The following is a 14867-nucleotide window of genomic DNA, read 5'->3' on the forward strand; positions in this document are numbered from 1 at the left end:
CCATGTGATGCAGGAATGCTCCAGTTTTTTATTTATTTATTTATTTTTTCCCCCCAAATCACATGCAGCATGTTGAGGGATCTCCCGGACTTGACCGAGTACTTCAGGGGGTTTGTTCATGGTATTGGCGGGGGGTGGGGGTCGGGGGGGGGGGGTGTTGATATGGTTATTTGCGTCTGATGTTTGAACAATAGACAACAACATGTGACCTGCTGCTGCTGCTGAGCGTCCTCATGGCTTTAAAGTTGTGTAAAGCTGTATAATGAGCCGAGTCGGAAACATTAGAGTTGACCGTGGCGTCTTCGGATTAGGCTTATTTACCGTGAATATGTGCAGTTTTTTTTTTGCTATATAATCAGGATATTTCCAGAAATTCAACCCCTCTCCCTCTAATATCAACAGGAAGGGTGCAGTTAACAAAAGAACCAAAAGTAAAACAAATACATATAAACATCATTGTACGTAATTGTACACAAAGGGAACACAAGAAGACGACACAGAAAAAAAAAAAAAAAAACTAAATAAAAAGAGCAAGAAATACGAGCACTTCCTGTGGTGCCGAGTGGGAAATCCAGAATTCTGCCTTTTCAAAAACCCTCTCACTCACCTTTCATTACCTTTATGCACATTTTCAACGTCAACATCTTAAGGCCCCGTGTGAACGCTCTTGTGTCTGACCGCCTGCCCTCCTCTGCGTTTGTTCAGCCGCTGCAGATAGACGACAACTTCTGCGGCCAGGACTTCAACCAGCCTCTGGGGGGCACCAGCACCATCGAGGGCACCCCCCTCTTCATCGACAAAGACGACGGGATGACCTCGGTGGCCGCGTACGACTACCGGGGCAACACCGTGGCTTTCGTCGGCACGCGCAACGGAAAACTGAAGAAGGTAGGAGTCTTTTTTTTTTTTAAAGGTGATTTTTCTCCTCGACTGCGAATCGCGCGAACCACGATTTGATTGGCTGCCGTATATGTGAGGGGCGGGGGGAGACTCCCAGCCTTTCACCTGCGCTGACGCCAGGCGGAAAGATGAAGCGGCTTCAGCTTCTTGGAGTGCCTCTCTAAAACCCGCCTGGTGTTAACAAGCAATTTAAAAGCTATCTGTGTCTGGTTCCTCCATCGATTGCGACGGCCGTCACGGCCGACATAAAATGTTACCGCCGCTCTCCCGTCGCCGCTCCGCCGCCCGGCCTCTAATTTTTAAGACCATCGCGTTCAATCAATCCGACGTCGACCGGCAAATGGCTCTCGGTAGCGGCGGGATGAATTCAGGTGGGCGGGTCGAGAGGAGAGGACGGGGGAGGGCGGATTCCACAGGATTTCTGCTTGAGTTTGAGGCCGATGTGCGATAGAATTCTTTTTCTTAAAGGTGTCCAGTCTGTAAAATGTGGCGCGGTTTATTGATTGGTTGATTGAATTTATTCAGTCACTTCAAAGCACAGAAATACAAACATTTAAGGATGGTTTTAAATCAACCATCTCTCTTTGACTGCTTTTATATGCCTCATCTATGTACTACTACTACTACTACTACTATTACTACTACTACTACTACTACTACTAATAGTAATAATAATAATAATAATAATAATAATGATAATAATAATAATAATAAACTGTTTTATTCTATCAACGAAAACATTGAAACAAGCAAAATATAAATTAAAATAATAATAATAGGTTACTACATACATAATGTACATAAAGCAATAAGGGTGTTGTTCCTGCTGCCATAATTTGCTGGCATTTTTTAAGAATGCCGGCTTGACAGCGCCCTACATATGAAACGCACTCCTTACCAATACCTAAATTCCTTAGAAAAAATTTGACACACTGGAGCTTTAAAGTTGTGCAATCCTTCACATGAAATTGAAATTTCACCTGTCGGCGGCCTCAGCCCCACCTGGCCAGGGAGGCTCCGCCCACATTCCTCTGATCGGTACAACCGTTGTAGGGTTTCATGTGATGTAAGTCAGTTAAAAATCTCAGTAAAGCAGCGACGACTTCCTGCGTCCTGGTCCGATTCAACGGCATCGGCCAGTTGCACGGCAGCTCGCTCCGGTTGTTTGGCTGCAATCAGCCCCTCCTGCTTTGTGTCGCGCACGTTCAAAAAGACTGCCGAAGATTTTCAGCTCAGTTTGCCATTTTCTCTCGACATTGAAGTGAACGCGACTCGGCTCCTCACGCAAGTCACAGACGTGAGATTCCAGACCGCCGGGATGTTTCTCTTGGCTCCAAGTCATCGACTCCCACGACGGATCTATATGAATATCCTCACATCATTGCAATTCTGTGTCGTCGCTGTGTGTGTGTGTGTGTGTGTGTGTGTGTGTCGACTGGGTGTTGGTTACTTTGTGCTACATTTTGCCGTGTGTGTATGCAGTCAATGGAAGACGGAGCTCTCAGGGTAAATAGTAGCTCATTAGAATTCACCCCCGGTTCCTCGGCGCTGCTCAAGACCTGTCAGCCATTCACTGTTATGAATGTATAATCAGCCAGCGCGTTTTTGCGCCTTTTTAAAATGCGCGTTTGTGTATGCACGCGACGTCTGTGCGTTTGTCACTCGCACTCGATTTGTGCGTGTGCGAGTGCGTGTGTGTTTACGAGCAGACGTTAGACAACAAACGGTTCGGTCCTCCGTAGGTTTTGCCCAGCGACGCCCAGCGATCCCTTTATTTAGCTGGCTGTCGCCGTGCACTGTGTGTTTTATTTTCTTCCATGCAAAGTGACACCCGGGATCGAGGCGCTAAGCTAGTCTCCGTAGGTGCGAGTGGCTTTGTGCGCGTGTGCGTGTGTGTGTGTGTGTGTGTGCAAGACAGCAGAGCCAAACAGCCTGCAGTTATTTTGGCTGCCTTGTTATTTCGCACGGAAATTAAATAAATAAAGGAATAAAGTCGTCCTGCAAGCAGGGGTGGGTGGGACCTCGCCCTGCACTTCCCAGTAACTAACATGTAATAAAAACAATCACTTGTGTGTCGTAAATACCGCCTACAAATGAGCCACATGAGCTCCTGAGATTCTGCACACAGAAAAGACATCAAAGACCCAAATGACTGTCTGGTCGTCTTTTGCAAATGTGGCCTTAATGTTTGTTTGGTGGCAGTTCAGTCATTAAAAATCAATGTGAATGTGGTTGTGATGGATGTGATGGCCTGTAAAAAGAACTATTGAAAAGATCAAAGCCTCAACGACTACGGCTTTATTGATTTCTGGTCACCAAAAATATTAAAAATCAGGAGAATGAAAAAAAAAAGAGGCGGCTCTCATGGCCACAGTTTTTCATTAACGTGATCTATACACACATGTTTTCTCAGGGCTCAACTTGTGAGGAATCCATCATCCAGTCCATCATCAAACGGTGTTGACCTCGAAGCTGAGATGAATAATATTTGTAATTCATGTTGTGTCTGTCGTACACGTGACTGTGAAACCAACAACACGTGTGTACTCCTAGTTTCTTATCCTTAACTTTTAAAATTGTTAGGATTTTGCTTCTATAAATTCTGCACTTTGTTCCTCTTCCATCTCATTCATTGTAGCTCTTGATGAGACGCAGAAGTTGTTTTTTTTTTTTGCTCCATCGCTCTACGACCTCCGTAGTGACGACAGGGGTGTTTTTTGTGTTTCATGGGGGCTGCTGTCGAGGCAGATTTGTGATTTTTTTTTTCTTCAACGTATCTAAAAATTTCACCACTCTTGACCTGTGTTGATGAGTTTTTGGAGAAGTTTCAGGGGAACAAACTTGGGTTTGATCTCACGTCGGTATCATACTAAGAAGGAAGCCTCGACAAACACAACCGGTTCTTCGCCTTAACGACGAAAGAACCATTGCGAATACTCGGAAACTCCAACATTACAAGTGCTCAGAGGCTCCAGCAGGAAGTGACTCTGAGCTTTGAGGTGCCTCAGCATCTTCTCTTATCCTACACTAACTCAGTCTATTTTTAGCCGATTCCATCGCCCAAGGTTGCCCGGTGCAACAAGGCGGCGGCGGCGGCGCAAACAACTCGCTTGGTGCACTAATGAAGTCCCACTGTGCTCCGTGGGCCACTCGTCCACACACACACACACGCACACACACACGCTGGCACACACGTGCGCGCGCATTCACCAGGGGTTGCTTTTACTAATGAGTTCTGCTTTAATGGGACTGAGACCGTGAGGGGGGGAGGCAGGGGGGGGGGGGGGGGACGTGACGCAGATGTAAGAGTGTGAGGAGAAGAGCCGTAACCGTGTGAACAACTCATTCCAGTCATCCGACTGCTGCTGCACCTGATTATCACCCTTCATTCACTTCCTGATTCACTCCGCCTGTTCGACCCGGCAGGGCTGGGTGTCATTCAGAACTTTTGAATACGACGCCACTTTTGATACCTTAGTTTCGATAGCGGTTCCAGAATATTTTTTTGTTTTTAGAACCAATTTGAACGGCAACAAAAATACGTCACCATTAATGCACAAAATGTTTGTTTTCCATTTAACGCGTGATTCAAATCAGGATTTCCTCCAAAAGTTGGTTGTCTTTCCATCCTTTCCCGCGACATCCTTGTTACAAATGTAGCATTTTTCTGTATTTTGATTCACCTTAATGAAGTGGGAGCCACAGTTGGTGTGGCGCTAATTTTCACCCCGTGGGGGTCTTTCAGTTCACACCTCTGTAATGTGAAAGCCAATCACCAAGCGACTTTAAGTCTGGACACACGTGCAAGAAATGAGACTTGCATTCTTGACTATGTCGGAATCTGGCACCGAAAGATAGGTTAAAGATATTTCGATGAGATGGATCACATGTATGGAGGTTCGGTACGCAGCCACGACTCGCTAGCGCCCCCTCCTGCTGCTGTTGAACAGTCGGCAGACAGACACTCAAGTGGAACTTTTGCCGTTTCGGTCCGATTCTCCTGACCGCTCGTGCACTTCAAGGCACTGTTGAGCATTGACAATGAAAGGGCATCCATCCATTGTGACCCACACACACACACACACACACACACACACACACACACACACAGACGCACACTCCAGGCCCCTCAGATGAAAGCGGGGATCCCAGTCGATAATCCAATACCTATTGTAAGTGCCGCTTTTCAGGTTGGACTCTCTGACTGACACACACACACACACACACACACACACACACACACACACACACACACACACACACGGAGCAGCGTCAGGATTCCTCAGCTGTGGCCTCCTTGGAGGGCTGATACCAGCCATCTGCTGTGTGTACATGGCCAGTGTGCCAGGTGGTAGGAGCCCCCCCCCCACCCTCCCCCCGCCAGCTCCCTCCGTCTGTGTGTGTCTGTGTGTGTCGCCATTGTGGCGGTGCCAGCCTCAGGTGGGTGCACTGAGAGGGATCGTCCAAACAGGCCGCAAGGATCCACATGACGGCAAGTTTCTGCTTCAGCGTAGAAGGAAATCATCTTCTGCACTGAAGCAAGCTGGACCAATGGTGTAGAAAAAAATTGAATCAGGTTCTTTTCCATCAAGTGGTTGGAGCAGACAAACGACACCGGTGTTGTCGGTGGATGGCGGTTCAGATAATGCACACTTGTCAACAGGCAGAAAAAGTAGGCGTTACAAACCAGAAATAAAAATTGAAATAAACTCTGGCGAGTTGATATCAAGGGAAGGGTGTTTTAGGCGGTGGTATATATTTCATGGATGAAACTCAAGTTTTTATGGGGAAATTGGGAGGAATCTTTCAGCGCAGGAAGTCAAAAAAACACCTTAGGTGGCCTTAAGGACATTTTTTTTTTCTTTCCATCAGTGTTTCACGTTGCGATACCACAAAATGGCCATAAAAGACGGGAAGATTATCCGTCTTCCAGCTCCTGTCGGGGTGTTTTGATTGGCCGTCCACCAATCGGATTCCGGCTGATATTCAGCGATTGGAGATCGTTGGCAAGACGGCCAATCAGAAGTGCCGGTGTCATCGTTTTATGATCCCTCAGAGACTTTTCATGAACCTTTCCAGTTTTTCGTCATGGCTCAGGTTTGTTACAATGCCTTCATTTACATAGTGTTCAGCGAGTTTTGAGTTTGCATTTAAATTTTCTCACTCGCAAAGGAGCCCAACAAAAAGGGAAATATCTTATAACTGGTGTTAAAATCAGAGGAACACAGTGGAACTAGAACGGGTCTAATCAGCAATTTCTGAACAATCAGTGGGCTCGGGTAAAATACAACGTCTTGATTGGCATCAGCTAACTGTTTGTTGCTGTGATTGTCAGATATAATCATTGGTGATCAGTGGTTGTAACCCCCCCCCCCCCCCCCCCCACACACACACACACACACACACACACACACACACACACAAAATCCTCATTAGAGCATCCTGAGTAAGTAGAACTGTGGCCCAAGTTTCCGTCTTGGAGGTGCTGTTACGGCAACAAATAAAAAATAAAATAACCAAACCTCAGCAGATGGATTCTCTCTCTCGCTCTCTCTCTCTCTCTCTCTCTCTCCCTCTCTCTGTGATTTGGGGTGTGAACATCTCCTTTTCAAAAGATAACGTAATTGCCTCCTGCGCCGCCGAAAGTCCTTCCCGTAAACTGATTAGCATTGGTCGAGGTGCCCTTGAGCAAGAACGTGAGCCGCCGTCGGTTCGGCAGGAATGACGGCGGCAGCCGAGCAGATAGCGCCTGGAAAAATCTTAGCGCCAGATGGGGTTTGATCCTTGAAAAGTGCTTTGAGGTAAGCGCGGTTAGCTTTTATGAGCAGCAGCTCCAGGAAACCAGATTTTCGTCAGGTTGCTCGCCGGTTTTTATTGGAGGAGCCGAGACCGAGTTGTTCAAAGAACAGCCGGGAGAGAAGACGCCGCTCGTATAAAATTCAGCAGTCCGGAGCAATTAACACCACCGAATTTGGTTTTTTATCCTTAAATAACCAGCATTTTAATTGGGACGTCGGGGATTTATCGAAGCCGAAATGATAAAGGACGAGCGCGCGTGTCGGCTTGTGTTATTTGAAATGACTTTGCTGCGAGTGAAACAACACGATGCAGCTCACCCAGTGAAAGTGGCTCCTCTGACAGATGGGTGTCATTTAACTCAGGAAGCTGCCGAGGATTTTATCGGTTGGCTTCTGGATCAGTGACCTTCAGCAAACTGTATTTGCCTTGATTTTTGTGGCGGTGGTGTTGATCCTCAATCTTGAAGGCAGCTGTTTGTTTTATTTAAGTAGCACTTTTACATAAGCAGGCTGCCGCGTTTGTTCTTTGCGTTTCCGTACGAGTGGAAGTCTGCACAATAGAGCGTTGTCCCAGATGGAAAAGCACCGACGCCAACAGGAAAAGATGACGGTTATGAAAACCGGATCTTTCAGTTTAGCTCACAGCCGCTTCCGGACGTCACAATCTGCGTGCGGCGCGCTGTCATTAAAGTGAACACGGTGCTTACGTGGCCCCGGCGGGGTTGCAATAATAAAAGGTGACTGTTTGTGTGCTCGTGTGTGTTGCTGTGTGAGGTCACTGGCTGTATTCCACTGGGACAGACTGTGTCACTGCTAGGAGGCCGTGTCACGCCCTAATTGACTAATGATCCCCAGTCTGCTGGCACATAATGCTGCCCTGTCAAACTCTCTTTGTGTGTGTGTGTGTCTGTGTGTGTGTGTGTGTGTGTGTCTGTGTGTGTGTGTACATGTGTGTGCGCATGCAGTTTGCATTTAAATGCCTGCGTCCACACTCTCAGCTTTTAGCCGAGACCTCCACCCAAATACGGGGAACCTTGCAAACGCTGCCGGACCCTCAGAGTCGCTGCAGCCAATCAGAGGTGACGATGGAAGAGATGAGTTTGTTTACCTTCATGTTGGGTTTTATCTCTCTGCTGCAAAACAAAAACCCGAGAAAGAAAAGATTAAGGACTGGGAATTGTAATCAGAAAATGTTATCTTTCTTTTGTTGCCGTGTGTGTGTGTGTGTGTGTGTGTGTGTGTGTGTGTGTGTGTGTGTGTGCTGGGCCACGAGTTGTTGGTCCGGGCCGGCGGCACAGAGGCCGGCTTTGTGCGAGCGTCTGGTGGAGCCTCTCGGTCATTAGTTCACACAACTGCGTGCGGTTGCACAAAAACACACTCGGGCAGAGAGGCAGGAGCACGCACACACACACACACACACACACACACACACACGCGCGCCCATTAAATGCAGAACGGATGAGCAGGAGGAGGCAGAGATGAAGTGACTGATGAAAGAGGATCAGCCACGGTGGAGGAAATAGAAGTTCAGGCGGCGGAGACAAAACAGATAATCTGCACTTTGCGTTTAACACCGTTTTTCCACCTAATTTAACTTCTGCGCGCGCCGCCATCACTCATCCCATCTTATCAGGATGTTTCACCCCCCCCAAATCCGCCGGCGAAACGTGCCGCTGCCGCCGCCGTTCCCGTCTGTCTCTCCACAATTACACACGGCTCGGTTGAGCCGCAGCGTGACGAGCCGAGCCGAGCCGAGCCGAGCCGAGCCGAGCAAAGAGCACCTGCCGCATATTCTTGACGGGCAACTTGCCGTGAAATCGGCTCAGGGCTACGAGCTACTTGCACCACCGCACCCTCCGCCCCTCCGCCCCCCCGCCCGCCACCAAGGACGTAGGTTATGCAATCGGAGCGGAGAGATTTGCCGGTACTGCAGCAGAAGTATCAATCTCATCACGTAAGTATTGACCCGATACCGATACTCACCCTGGTATCAATACTATCGATGTTTAGATCGAATCGGCCCAGGTTTGCTGAGGGCCGACTGCAGACTGTCGGGTGTTGCAGTACTGGAGATTGGCCTTGGTCTCAAGACCGTCGTCAGACCACTTTTTCAGGGTCTCGCTCTCGTCTCGGACTCGGGAGCTTCGCTTCTCCGCGTTTCACATTCTCTCTCTCCCACTCCTCCGTCTCTCCCGTCCGTCTGTCTCCGCCTGCGATCAAAAGCTGCCCCCCCCCGCTCGATAACGATAGCATGGCGTCGGGCGTGGATGCAGCCGCTCCCTCTCTCATCACTCTCCCCTCATTAGAGGGACGAGCCGACGTGGACGTAAAGGAGGGCTGGGGATGCAGAAGTTTGCATGTATTAATACGTGCGCATCCTCAGAAACCCCCCCCCCCCCCAAAAAAAAAAAAAAAAAAACCCTTGTGGAGCGTAATGAGGAGCCTCTGTGGAGAGAAAAAAAAAGATTGTCACACTCGTTCCTTCCTGTGAACCCGCCCACTCTCGCTCTCATTACGGCAGCGACTCGGCACCTTTATTCTGCGCGAGCCTCATTTGCCATAATGAGCCGCGTTTCCCGCCTCGCTACCAAACTCCGCCGCTCCGAGTGGATTTGCGCTCCTCTGCAAATCTTGATAAATATCAACCCTTTGTGAATCTAGTGGCAACTACTGGCCCTTTTCATCGGTGGCGGGGTGTGCGAACCCTCCCTCCGTGAGGTAACTGGCACGCGGAGTTAGTCGGGCGACGCGGGTCCTCTACCTGCAACAACGCCCGTCCCAACCCAGCGCCGGCAAGGCGGGCTAACGAGGCAAAAAGTGAGGAGTCGACGGTGAGGCGGGGGGGGCGGGGGGGGGGGAGCTGAAGGAAAAGAAACGGGAGGAACGGCGGCGTTGGGGGAAGAAAAAAAGAGGGAAAAATAGAAAAGGGAGGAAAATGAATAATAAATGCGGCACGCTGCGATCCATTTTTTAAAGGAAGATTAGAGGAGGCTGGTGCAGGCAGCGGGACGCTCACATGATCATCGGCAGCCAGAGGACCAGCGAGCGCTGTTTCTAGGTCATCTGCACCAGACATCTCAGGATGCAACATCAAAAGAGCCCACCACCGCCGCCACCGCAGTGTACTCGGTGCATGTTTGGTGCAGAGATCTGCACGAGCTGGACTCTTTTTTTTTTTTTAATTAATTAATTAATTTATTTTTCATGCTTCAGCAACGTCCTTTTAATCCCACGTTGGAAAACGCAGCGATCCCATCCCATCCTTTGGCTCCAGCGCAAATTGTTGTGGTGTTGGCCCATACATGGAGAGAGGAACGCTGAACAGCTGTTCACCGTGAAGGTGTCGTGAAGATGAACCCTGTGTGTTCTCCAGCAGCAGCTCCCTCCCATTTCTGGAAACACACTTCATTTGGATGCGAGGAGCTTCGCCGTCCTCCGTTCATAACTAATGACGAGGGTAAACAAGGCTAAATATGAGAGTTACTATCAAATTAGGTAATCTACTGTGAAGAAAGAACACACACACACACACACACACACACACACATGCACACACTGTGTGATTGGAGGGGAGTGACTGTGCTGTGTTCATCAGATTACTCATTGCCAGGCTAATAGATTTTTAATAGATTGTTTTTGATTCGTTCCTCCGCTTTAGTGACGTTAAGAAGATTAATGTTTTTTCTGGTGCGCCGGGGAAGGAAACAAACGTGCTCCCGCGTCTCCGCCCCGGACTCTTGTTGAGCCCGCGACCACGCTGCCCACCAATCTGCCAGGCGGTTAAAAAGACGGTTGCTTTATTTTGGGGTCGAGTGGCGCCGAGGAGGAAACTCCCAAGTACGAACAGAATCAACAACCGGGGTTCAAGTGCAACAGCTCGCTCGCGGCTCCCTCGCAGCAGGGTGGTGACCCCTCCCCCAGCCCCCAACCACCCCGCTGTCTGACTAATTACCCCTAACCCCCCCCCAGCTCCCCTCCATCAAGCGACCCCCCCCACCACCCACCACCCGCTGCCTCCTCCCCTCTGCTGCCCCGCCAGTCGTGTCTTGTCTTTTGATGTATTGTGCGTACGTGAATATTTGCCATTTCTATATCTACATATCACAGTGTTTGTTTTTTTTCCTGATCATGTGACTTATCATGTGACCCTTCGGGGCAGGTTTAAAATGCGGCGCTCTGTGATTAAGATGAAGAAGAAGAGCGTTTTCTCGATCTACTTGTGATTCATTTTGAGTCCAGCACCTACTGAATGGATTTGCTCGACTTCTCTGCTTTTTACCCGCTAGTCGTGTCCCACCATTAGCCGGCGAGCTAACCCGTCGCTAGCAGCCACGTAGCGCACCCCTCCTCCCCCCCCCCCCCCGCGGCTAATCCTGTTAGCGCCGGACTCGGTGACAGTGGAGCGGAAGGCCCAGCTCCTCCTCGCCGGCTAATCCGTGGGCGTGGCGGTGGGCCGGGGTGAGCGGCTGGCTCCGGGTTTCCTCCGACTCGCCCGTCCGCCGCGTCCTCTCCTCCGCTAATTGACGACTGCCTCTTCATGCGGCGCTAATTAACAGAAGTAACTGTTGCTCAAACTGTGGATGTGGTTATTGGGTTTTTTTCCCTTCTACCCTCCATCACTCCCACCCCCACTCTTTTTTTTTTTTTTTTAACCATTAGCGAGATCCAAGAGCACAACAAAACAACAGCTAATGGCTCCATTATGGGCCCAGTTGACCTCGGCGGCTGCAGCGTTTTCATCCGCCAGCCCCTTAAAAATTAAGAATTGGGCATTTAGGAGAAGGAGGAGGACTTTTTCTCCTTCTGCTCCGCTTTGCTTTGCTTCGCCTCGCCGAGGTTTGTTTTTGCTTCTCTCCTGCGGCTCCGTCCTCGCCGCCGCCGTCGGGAAAATCTGCCCGGCGTTGGAGGAGTCTCATCATCATTTCCTCCTCTTGGTAAAATATTTAGCCACCCTCGCCGCCGCCGCCTCCTCCCATCTTCCGAACCGATGGACTCTTTAATTAGTCATGGGCGCATCCGTCTCCCTCCCATCATTCCCCGGCTCTTATTTTTTCTTCCCTCCCTTTTTGATTTCTCGCTCACACTGTCGCTCCTCGCTCTCCGTTCCACCCGTTTTCCCTCTGCGGAATTAGTCATTAGCTGACTGACTGAGCTGATTGCATCTATTCCCAAGGCTAGCATTTGTTTGCGCATCTCCTCTCCTCTCGCACCCCATCCCTCCTCCTCCCTCCTCCCTCCACTTCCTCCCCTTCGCTCCTCCATGCCGTCCTCTCCGATAAATAGTCCCGATCTGGCGCTCCGGTGCGAGCGAGAGCGCCGCAGAGCCTCCCGCCTCCGAAAAACCTGCCTTAATTGCGCAGCGTCGCTCTAAATTGCCCGGCGCCAATTAAGCTCTCACTGTTCTATTTAATTGCCCGTTTAGCCCGGACGCTATTTGAACGTCTCTCCTGGAAAGAGTTTTGCCGGCCTCCCGGCGGCACCTGTGGCCATTTCTGGAAACACACTCTGCTTCCTCCCCGCTGGGGGTTTTCTGCAGCGTTCTGGCCAGACACCGACACTGCCAGGAAGCAAGATGGAGGTGTGTGTGTGTGTGTGTGTGTGTGTGTGTGTGTGTGTGTGTGTGTGTGTGTGTGTGTGTGTGTGTGTGTGTGTGTGTGCTGGAGATGGAGTGGCAGCAGAGACTCTGCTCTCTTTCTGCTCCCTCTCCCTCCCAGCGACCTCCACCGTCCTCCTCAACTCCTCCGTCCATGTGTTGCCAGTGGATTAGACTAATTAAAGCCTCACAGACAGGCTCCCCAGAGAGAGCGCGCACACATACAAACACACACACACACACACACACACACGCACACACACACGCACACACACATATTTGTATATGCACATGATCATTAACCATTGTTAGTTCACACAGAAAGGTGAGCCAATGAGAGGCAGCAAGTGCACCAACACACACACATAGACAAAAGAGATGCTCAGTCATATTCACAGAAGCGGCAGTATGACTGAGTTCAACACTGTGATCACTGGGCTGCTGGATGAACCACTTTGTTGTGACGGAAGCTTAAAAGAGGAACTCCCTTCACTGCTTTACCACAGATCCGTGGACAGTGAGTCATTTGTCATGTGCAAAAACAGCAGAACAGAAAAAAACTGTTGTCCTATAACACTATTTGAAAAAAATAAAAATATTTCACTTTTGAAAGTTTGCTTCAATAAAATGAACGACTTAGAACACACAAATTGGTTTAAATAAAATAGAGCAGATTAAAAAAACGAGGCTGCATAAACCTGAGCAGCAGCTTCCATGCAGCCATGTACTGTAACTCCAGTCCCAGTCCAGTCGCCCTCTCAGGCCTCACGCACCGCTGCTCCATGCTAATTCGGCGTCTTGCCCCGAGCTGCAGCCAGAGGACCTGCAGCATCAGAGCCTTCTGCTGCATGTTTACGGGCCACTGGTGGCCCAGAAATAACAGAATGTTGCTGTTCCATAAGGCTCTCTGGTGGAAGTTCTCGTGATTATAGTTCAACTGATGTAGTTCAGTGCCGCTGACTGTCTGCAAAGTTTGAGCCGTGAGCAGCAGCACCAGCATTGGGTTCATCTGAAAACCCACTAGTCCGAGCCTTGGCCAGTACACACACACACACACACACACACGCAGCCACACACTGAGAGGATACGGTGGCATCAGAGGAAACCAGAGCCGAGGCGGAAACCCCTTCATGGTGTCAGGGAGGCGGGCGGACGGGAAGCAGAGCGACCTGCTCAGGATTCCTTTCCGGATGTTTCTGCTCTCAGGATATCGGCTGAGTGTGTGTGTGTGTGTGTGTGTGTGTAGGGGAATGTGCCTATTGGATTACCGATAACCTTGGAGCGGGTCGGGACAGCAGCCCACCACGGAAGGGGGCGTGGCCCAGCAGAGAGCGGTGGTGGTTTCAGGACCTTCAGCTCCTCGTCACGTCCTGCTGCAGGTCCGTCAGACTCGAGTCTGTTCGCGACTCTTAGCTTCTTCCTGTGCCGCAGTTTCGGCGCAGCAAGACATTGGCTTCATTATTATTATTGGAGATTCGCCGATAACAGCTGAGTGCTCTAATCGTACTCATAAAATACACGCCAGTATATCGACACCAATACCAGTTGTACATATGTGCGTGACAATTTAGCTGAATTTGTGTTTGTACTGCACACTTGTGACAGTCACCCTGCTGTAGAAAAAAATATAGTGGGGATTCTTATTCTATAATGTGTAATGGCCTTATTAAGTACTCATTATTGGTATCAGCGAGTACTGGAATACAAGTACTTGTACCCCACTCGTTCTGTCAAAAAGTGCTACTGGTGCATCCATATCCATAATAATAATACTAATATTTCGATGCAGCAGATGCAGGAGGAAGAAACGCGGTCCACGCCCCGCGATGAAAGCCTCCACCAGTCACATTGGGGCTCGTTCGTTCTTTCTTTACTCCAAGTTTGTCTTCTAATCCCCACTGTGGCTGGCAGGACTGCTGCTCCTCGGTTGCCGTGGCAACAGTAGTCAGGGCGGCGGTGGCAGGAGGAAGAGGAAGAGGAGGGACGAAGGGGTGGGTGGCGGGGGGTTGCTTGCCGCAGCGTCCCCTCGGCGTCGGGGCTGCCGGTTGGAAATAAGTGGGCTTGTAGGTCATGTTTACACCGAGTGTGCATGCACGTGTGTGTGTATGTGCGTGCGTGCATGGGCGGCAGTGCACGACCACTCCTCTACGCATCACTTGGCCTCTTCTTGAAAGGTCCAGTGTCTAAACTGTGGCCTGATTTATGATTTTTATATCGGTATAAGCTGAACATACAGCCCATAAATACATTATTAAAAGTGTAAAACTGTATCTATCTATGTGCACATAGACGAGGGTATTTCTAAGGAAGCCTGGTGTGGACAATCCGGCCCGCCTGAATACGCGTTTCGTATTTAGGGTGAACTCCGCGGCATCAAATAAACCAACGAAGAAGAAGGTGAACGAGGTATCTAAGTTTGGATGTGCAGGCCACCGTAGCACACAGCGACTGAGGGCTGCAATTTAAAACCTGGCCACTAGATGGCAGAATTTTACACGCTGTACCCTTTATTTATTGCGTCTTCCCGCCGTTATCCTGCCGCTGCACACTAGGGGGCCTCCAGAGCCTCGACTGAA

At 49.8% G+C, this 14867-nt stretch overlaps 1 protein-coding gene across 1 annotated transcript in view; it reads left to right on the forward strand.

Moving 5' to 3' along the window:
• plxna1b (plexin A1b) overlaps positions 1-14867 on the forward strand; it is a 183512-nt gene that overhangs the window by 51843 nt on the left and 116802 nt on the right. Inside the window, exon 3 of the mRNA XM_076014237.1 lies at positions 706-888. Coding sequence (XP_075870352.1) covers positions 706-888 — 183 coding nt within the window. The remainder of the gene's footprint in view (positions 1-705; positions 889-14867) is intronic.

This window comes from Nelusetta ayraudi, unplaced genomic scaffold, assembly GCF_046127955.1.
Source record: "Nelusetta ayraudi isolate G7.1 ecotype Tasmania unplaced genomic scaffold, CSIRO-AGI_Nayr_v1 ptg000168l, whole genome shotgun sequence".
Classification (NCBI taxonomy): domain Eukaryota; kingdom Metazoa; phylum Chordata; class Actinopteri; order Tetraodontiformes; family Monacanthidae; genus Nelusetta; species Nelusetta ayraudi.